This window comes from Prionailurus bengalensis, chromosome C1, assembly GCF_016509475.1.
Source record: "Prionailurus bengalensis isolate Pbe53 chromosome C1, Fcat_Pben_1.1_paternal_pri, whole genome shotgun sequence".
NCBI classification, from domain to species: domain Eukaryota; kingdom Metazoa; phylum Chordata; class Mammalia; order Carnivora; family Felidae; genus Prionailurus; species Prionailurus bengalensis.
The window spans coordinates 20,239,562-20,247,571 of record NC_057345.1 but is presented as its reverse complement, the minus strand read 5'-3'; the positions used below and the strand labels follow the sequence as shown (position 1 = coordinate 20,247,571).

At 57.8% G+C, this 8,010-nt stretch overlaps 1 protein-coding gene across 1 annotated transcript; it reads right to left on the bottom strand.

The window, feature by feature from the left end:
- Positions 1–1,340: 1,340 nt before the first annotated feature.
- TRNP1 (TMF1 regulated nuclear protein 1) lies at positions 1,341–7,643 on the bottom strand. Its single transcript, XM_043574170.1, has 2 exons — positions 6,678–7,643; positions 1,341–2,130 (listed from the first exon to the last, which is right to left on the bottom strand). The coding sequence occupies exon 1, from the start codon at positions 7,543–7,545 to the stop codon at positions 6,844–6,846; it is 702 nt and encodes a 233-aa protein (XP_043430105.1). The 5' UTR covers positions 7,546–7,643; the 3' UTR covers positions 1,341–2,130; positions 6,678–6,843.
- Between the last annotated feature and the right edge of the window lie 367 nt (positions 7,644–8,010).

Genomic DNA, 8,010 nt, shown 5'->3' with positions numbered 1-8,010 from the left:
TCCAGAGCCATTGCTGTTAACCCCCACACTCTCCTGCCCCTCCGCTCTGATTTCACGTGGATGAGCGTAACAGTATGTCTCCTGTACATCTGTGTGATGGGGCATCGTTGGCATGTGACAGTTGGCATTACTGTGCACTTGCCATTTTATGTAGGACCATGGCAGGGCAGCAGTGTGCCAAGATGTACGTTTTCTTGATGTACATGACACCAGCCATGACTTGCGGTGACTATGTCAGAGGCCCATGGTGGCAGCAGGTGCGCCTGTGGGTGTGTTTGGGGGTGGTGCCGTGTTTCTGGGTATGAGAAAAACAGTGACTCAGTGGTTGGCATTGTTCTCTCTGGGACAGTTCCTGGAACCATCTAAGATGCCAGGGTAGGCAGGAGTCAAGAACTGGGGATCACAGCCAGAGAGGGGAAGGTGGAGGGAGGAAAGCCCCACCCCCCAGCCCCACAGTGCTCACCAAGAAGCAGTCCACCCAGGTCTTATGACCCATGGTGGGTGGGGGAGCTCCAGAGCCGGGAGACGCAGTGCTGTGAACTTTGGGGAACAGAAGACATGCCCCCGGGCAGTGACATGATGTGTTGGCCCCTCCAGTCCCACTCTCCACCCTTGGTGCTTGGTGCCCTGGGAGGCTGACCTCTATGGACTGTGGGTCAATGGCTCCCTTGTTCTCAGCCTTCCTGTTGGTTCAGCCAATGAGAGACCCCAGCACTGAAAGGAGGAGGAGAATGGGATGTTTATTCCGCCTCTTCCCTCCCCCACCAGGTTGCCACGGTTGGCTACATTTCTCAACCAAAGGCCACTGTTCCTGTCAGGGGCCTTCTCCACACACCTGCACCCTCCCTTTCCTGTCCCCTTGTAAAGGCTCCCCACTGTTGCTAGCCTGAGAGAGCTGCACTGTCGTTGGTTAGTTTCTTAAGCCCGGCCCACATTTCTGGAAATAACCCCTTTTAGTTAATAACCTCTTTCCAGTTTGAGTGTGCCCTGTCTCCTGCTGGGGCCCTGACAAACGGGTCCCTGTTGTCGCTAGCACAGTCACACGCGATCCTCCATGGATCGTCATGCTGCCATGTTATCACAAATGTGCACGACCTCCTCGGTGTCACGCACAGTCTCACACGTGCACGCCCAGCCCCGAGCTTCCTCGTCACATCCTTAATCAGGGGAGACAGCCTGGAGAGGGTCAGCTCTGAGCCAGATCAAGGGGGAAAGCAGTCTGCAAATCAGTCACCAGGGCCAGGTTGCCAACAGAAACTAAGCAGAAGGTGTTATGTGACAGACACACCAAAGGAAAGGCGGCAAGGACACCTGCAAAGTGAACCTCAAAACCACATGCCTCTGTCTCACGTTATTGAAATTTATTCTTCCTGAATGTATAAATCAGGGGATTGATTCAATATACATTCATTTTGCCGAATTCTACAAGTTCTTGGTCGTAAGTATGCTTCCCCCCCCCTTCCTTTTATTATCAGGATACTTGAATAAATATGCTCCCATTTTTCATTTAAAACTTTGCTTAGGATTTTTATGTTAACACCGCCTCTTCCTGAGAAAGAGGTGCCCCCCGCCCCCGCCCCAGGCCAGCAACTTATCATCTTTCTGAGAGGCCACAAGCACACCCCTAGTCGGAGAGGGCAAGGACAGCGGGTGAGGGAACAAGGGATTTCTCAGAACGTTTCCCATCACACAGGCCTCCCAGCTTTGTCAGACTGAGAAGCGATGGCATCGACCAAAACGGGGACCCCAGCTGCCCTGCGACTTCGGAACGGTGACTATTTCTTCAAAGAAATCCTTTTCATTTTCACAGTGGAAACGTTTGCTCCGTTCTTAAATAATCTGATTGCACCTCAGAGGACCTGTTGTAACATTTCCAATCATACGGTGTCGGCCAAAGTCAAATGCAGATTATATAAGGAAACTCAAGAGAACAGGCACCTTCCCCAGAATTGAGCACCTTGCCACTGTTAAGTGCAAGGCTCCTGTAAAGTAAGGACGGTGCCAAGGTCGTGTGGGATCAATTCGGTTGTGTCAGGTTGTGAGACGTCTTCCTGAAGGAAGTGCCCAGGGAAGGAGCAGAATCCAGGAGTCCAGATGCAGACAGTGGAGGCTCTGAGGAACTGGGAGGAGCTGGAAAGAATAATGTCAAGAGCTTTAATTACCTCCTTCCCAAAGCCACCCAGCCCCACCCAAACCCTTCAACATTTGCCTCGACAGGGGCCATTGTGGAGAGAAGGTACAGGACATTATTCCGGGACAGGGCTCCACTGGCTCCTGCCCAGGAAGAGATGGGGGCTCCTGGGGTAAGGAGAGGTTCCCTTGGGCCTTTGTCCTTGGCTGGGATCCCCACTGGTCTGAGCAGCTGGAATGGAATGTTCCTGGGAAGAAAAGCCTTCCCTGCCTCCACCTCTCCCCTTATGGAGTTCCCTAGGACCAACAGTGGGGGGAGAAGGGGGATCGTTCCAGGGATTCCTGATATGGAGATGCTCTGGAGAAGCAAAGGCCCACGCTGCCTGGGGGCTCTGTCCTAGCAGCCTCTCCTGGGCTAGGTAGATTGGCCCACTCAAACATTTACAAATCTCCACTTTGTGCTTAGTGTGACCTCTCATTTAATAGTCTGGGGTTATCTCCTCCCCAGCTCCCCAGTAACACAGACGCGCACAAGAAACCAGCTCGGAGAAGGGGAGTCATTTGCCCAAGGTCTTCCGGCGGAAAAGTTACAGGCAAGCACTGAATCCCACATCTGTCTTGTTCCAAGCTTGGGGCACTTTCTGCCCCACCATGGAGACTGTTGTCCTCCTCCTCTGCCATCCCAGGCCCTTTGCTCTCCTTGGCACCAAACATCCCAGGTGTGCAGGGAGAAGAGGTAGCCCTCCAAGGCAAGCCCAGGCCCTGAGCATCGCTGGCCTGCCCTTGCCTGAAGCCAGGTATGCTGACTCAGTCTGACTCACCCCCGGAGCCCAGACAACCAGGGTGGGAAGCCAGCTTCTAGGGGTGTGCCCCAGAACTTGGTGGAGATGATTGGGGAGGGGGGGTGCACCTTCTGCCACATTTCCAGCATCTCATCACACCCCTCCCAGATCCAAGGACCAGAGGCCAATGTACCCAGACTTAAAGGGTAAGAGCCCAGATCCCCCACCGTCAAATGGAGCCCTCATTAGCCTGGTAAATGAAAAGCCGGGTAGCCTAGTGTTTAAAGGACCCCTCATTTGCAGGTTCTAGTCCTTGGGTAAGTCATCTGCCCTACCTCGTCCTCAGTTTCCTCAACCACGGAAATGGTTGTGCTTTTCCCAGCTACTCCCCTTTGTGTTGTGGTTGGGAGGACTGAAATGGATAGAAGGTAAAGTGCCTAGCACGGAGGAGGTGGTTAAAATATTCAGGAACCAAGGATTCTCTTCTTCCCCTATCACTCCTGGCCAGGGTTGGTCAGGTACTAATGGGGGAAGAAATAGTCTGGGGATCTCCCAGCTTTCCCAGGTGCTTCCTCCCCCAGGCTGTAAAGCAGGGAGCCTCTCTTTTATCTCTGAGAAGACTGGGCGGCTGAATTTTCTCTGGGGACCTGGCAGGTGAGGGGAACTGCAGGCTTGGAGGCACCTCGGCTGTGACCTGTTGTTTATGCCGAATCTCTAGGAAGCCACCCTGGTCCCCAGACGGCCCCAGGGTGTACCAAATCTGTGAGGAGCGAAATGACTCCAGCCTTTCACTCAGACGGTGGCCACCAACAGGGGCAACCTCTTTTTCCAGGACAGTCTCTCTTGATGAACCTTCCCCTGAGGTCCGGGGCTGGGCCCAACCAGAGGCCCAACCGTACGCCCCTTCTCTAAATGACCGCCACGACCCGCTCGATCTGCCAGACCCTTAAAACTCAAGGCCAAAGAAGGCCCCCTTGCACCCTGCAAGGCCGAAAAGGGGCTAGTCGGGGGGGGGGGGGGGGGGGGGGGGGGGCGGCGACCGTGGGGAATAGAGCCTGCTTCGGGCCACGCCCCCACGCCCCGGGAAGCAGCCCCACACTGCCCTCTGGTGGCGCCTCCCAGAAACGCCCTCACTTGGCTAGGGATCCCTAGAGAGGGAAGGGGGCTTATCCAGAGAAAGGGCAAATTCTGAATTCGAACCTTGAACTCATCTCCCAGCCCAAACACTGGCCCAAAGAAAGATTCCTGTTCTCATTTCCCTTTGCTGAGATCCCAGATTCACGGCTAGCCATCGATGTTCTCAATGCACGAGTCTCTCAAGATCCTCAGGGCTGGAGCCATCAACAAAAGTGTTCAAAAAGTTGGGGCAGAGCGGGGTCGGTCATCCGACCAGGAGCTATAGTTATTTGTGAAGGTATAAATATAGCCCTCCAACAACACAAATTGCCCAGCCCCAGAGGGTTCCCCGGGATGGTGACTGCCAGGGAAGCCTGCCTAGACGAGGGCTGGGAAACACAAGCCCTTAAAAGCAGAGACCCTCTGATTCACTGCTCCTTCTTGAGCTCCTGGACTGAGTAGTTATTAATGTTTGTTGACTGAGGAGAAAATGGAGGCTCCTAGAGGGGGTTGGGTGGGCCAGACAGGGGTGGGAAAGTAATTTTTATTAGTTGGCTGAGGAACCCTGGGTGGAGTCCTGAACCAAGAGCTGGGGTTCAAGTCACTGAGTACTGTGTGCCCAGGGCGAAGGCCTTTGGTGAGCAGTGGGACATCTGGGAGGGGGGAGGGGACCAGAGCTGCCAGTGACACTGGGACCAATCTCTATCTCCCACACACACACATCACTTTCTCCAGCAAGAACCATCTCTAATGCCTCACCCCCCACCGCCTCCAAATCAGGACAAAGCTGATTACCAATAAATCCCAGAGAAGGCAACGCTGTGATGGCACAGAGCACTTTACACAATTAGCTAAAAGCTTCTCTGGACCAAGTGCCCCTTTCCTGTGCAACCCAGAAAACAAACAGTCCTGGCTGTAGCCCAGTGCTGCAGCCTGAGCTCCTGTGTCACCTCCAGGAAGTCCTTGTTTTCTCTGGGCCTCTAGACCCTGAATGAACTGAATAACTTCAGAAGGTTCTCCCTCTCTCCGGGGAAGCCAGAGGACACCAGGGCCCCTCACTGCTCTCCTGGTCCCCAAGCTCACTCCGACTCCCTGAGACCTCCTCCTGGACTTCCCTCCCCTAGCCAAGAATGGGTTTGGGAAAAGCCTGGCTGTGAGAAACCAGCCCCAACGTATAGTACCTGAGGAGAGGGAGAGGAAGGGCTGAGAGTCAGGTGAGGGCCCCTGGGGCTCTGCCTTTCAGAGAGTGGTTTACCTGACCCTCAGAACTCTAGGATTAAGCCAGACTCCAGTGACTCTGACATTCTCATCCTACCCTTTCTTCCCTATTCCCAAGCCCTGACATGAGGAAGGACAGCTATGTTCAGAGAGGGACTAAGCAAACCAGTCCGAAGAGGAGGCAGAGTTGTTCCAGGTCACATAGTAGATAGGCTGGACACCAGCTCTCTAGACCCTGCCCCCGGGGCAGGGAGGAGACACTATGGAAAGGACACACAGGCTTGGGACTTAGTTCTGTCCAGTGCTGGGACGTGACCTTGCTGTAAAATGAGGGCTTTAAATTAGCTCCTAGATCCACCAGCAAAAGCAGTGCTTGTTTCTAGGTGTGACTTAAAAGGATAAAACCTTCCTCTGACTGATGGGGGAAGAATGACCTCTGCCCTGTGTTAACCTCACTACAGCCCTTCTCAGAGGTGAAGATAACCACTTCGCAGACCAACAAGGGAGGCTGCAGTCCAATCAGCCCAAGCAGCAAAACGGCAGCCAGGTCATTCACAGCCGAGCGGGGGCAGGGGGGAGCAGGGTGCTGATAGGCATGTGGACAGGAAGAATAGTAGCCAATCTCATTTCAGGTCTGGCCCTTTAAGGCCCCCCCCCCCTTCTAGAAGTAGATGACATACCTACCCCCTTGGGGCCTGTTAAAGGATGTCACCTGGCTCCATGACTGGCAGAACCATCTTAGAGACAGCTTGGGGGTGGGGGACGGTGGAGGAACCTTAGGAGAGCAGGTAAGGCCTTAAGCAGTTACCAAATACCCCACCCAGGTTATCGAAGTCAAGATGTACTTGACTTGGCAAAATTGCTTGAGAGCATGAGAAAAGATCTGTCTCCTGGAAGTGGAAGGGCCTAAGTGTGATGGGAACAAATCCTCAATCTCTCTGGGATTCTGTCCCCCCACATGGGAAACGGGCTTAGGAGAGAACTTAGTGGTACATTGCTGGCCCCAGCCCCCACCGCATCCTGGGACCTCATTATTCTGTCCTCCCCGAAGGTCTAGAGCTGGGCGGCGCCACAAATCAGCAGTCTCAAGGGCAAGACTCTTCTCACAGCCACAAAGGACCCAGGAAAGGCAACGCGGGTGTAGGGAGGGAGGGGTGGATGGCCTGCGTCAGCGCAGCAGGCTCCCAGTGGTGAAAGTTTGCCGGCAAACCCCTCCTGGAATCTGAGCATCTTCAATTTTTCCAACTCTGTAATGGGGACTTGGTGCTACCACCTTACTCCCCAGAACCCAGGAGGTCTGGGAGAGGCAGTAACAAAATGGACAGCTTTATTAGGGACCCAGCGGAGGTCCAGAAGCCCCACGGAAGGGAAATCGGGGCCCTGCACCACCCCGCCCCGCCCCCTCAGATGCGCCAGCCGCTAAGACCGCACCTCAGCCTCCTTTACTGGGCCCCTGGCCCCCCGACTGTCTCTTCCTGGGGTCCGTCAGTCTGTCCATCCGCGTCGGTGACGCCGTCCATCCAGCCGACGTCCCGATCCGTCGGTCGACACCTCGGCGATGGCCTGTCGGGGGTGGCCAGGGGTCCCCGCGCTGAGGTCAGCGCTGGGGGGAGGCGGGGCCGCGGGGCGGACTTCGGCGGAAGGGCGAGTCGGGCTCGGGGCCGTGGCCCCGCCGCAGGCGCCCGGCGCCCCAGGGCACGCAGCCACCCAGGCCCAGCGCCGAGGCCAGCAGCGCGGGCGGGCGGCCGCGGCGGCCGCGGCGCGGGCCCTTCTTGAGGCGCGACCCGTGCGCCGCCAGGTAGAGCTCGGCCTGCGCCACGCCGCCGCCCAGGCGGCCCAGGCTCTCGGCGCGGTGCGCTAGGCGCAGCTCGGCCGCCAGGAAGACGCGGTGCAGCTGCAGCACACGGCTCTCCAGCTCCGACACCAGGCGCCGGCGGCCCTCCACCTCCAGCAGTCGCCGCCGCGCTTCGGCCAGCTCCAGCGCGCGGCCCCCCGCTCCCGCCGCCGCCGCCGCCGCCGCCGCCGCCGCCGCCGCGCCCCCTGCCGGCCCGGTGCCCCCCGCACCCACGTTAGCGCCCTGGCGCCAGCGCTGTAGCTCCTGCCCCTCCGCCGAGCCCGCCCACGCCCGGGCCGCTTCGGGCGGTGAAGAGACCTGAGCCGGGGTCGGAGTCAAGGTCGGAGTTGGGGGCGGGGGCTGAGGGGACGACAGGAGCTCCCGGGGCGGCGGCGGCGGGGACCCCGGTTCCGCCGTCCCTTCCTGGGCCCCCGGGCCGCAGGCGCTGATGCGGCAGCCCGGCATCCCCCGCCCCCCGGCGGTCTGCGGCCGTCGATCCGCTGGTCTGGCCAGCTGCCCCCGCGAGGGGGAGGACGGACGCCGCGCACGCGAGAGAGATGCGGCGGCAGCTCCCACGCCAGGCGCCGGTGCATCTTATAGCACACGGGGCGGAGCGATGGACAGCACAGCCAATCAGAGACTGGCATGCCTGAACCCGCCTCCCCGGCCCCGCCCGCTCGGGACTTCGCCCAAACCCCTCGGGGCCCTGGCCCTCGTCCGGCTCTGCCCTGCTGGGGCGTCCGGTGCCCATCCACTTCCCCCCAAATTTGGGGTGTAAAGAGGACCTCATCTTCTCTGGTCTGGTCCCTAAGTCATAAACTCTGGTAGTTGGTGCTTAGAAATCATGGACTCCAGTCCCCGGCGCGTGATGGTGGGGAGGGATGCCTGAGGCCACACTGTGCGTGCCAGTGAGAGTCTGGACTAGAACTC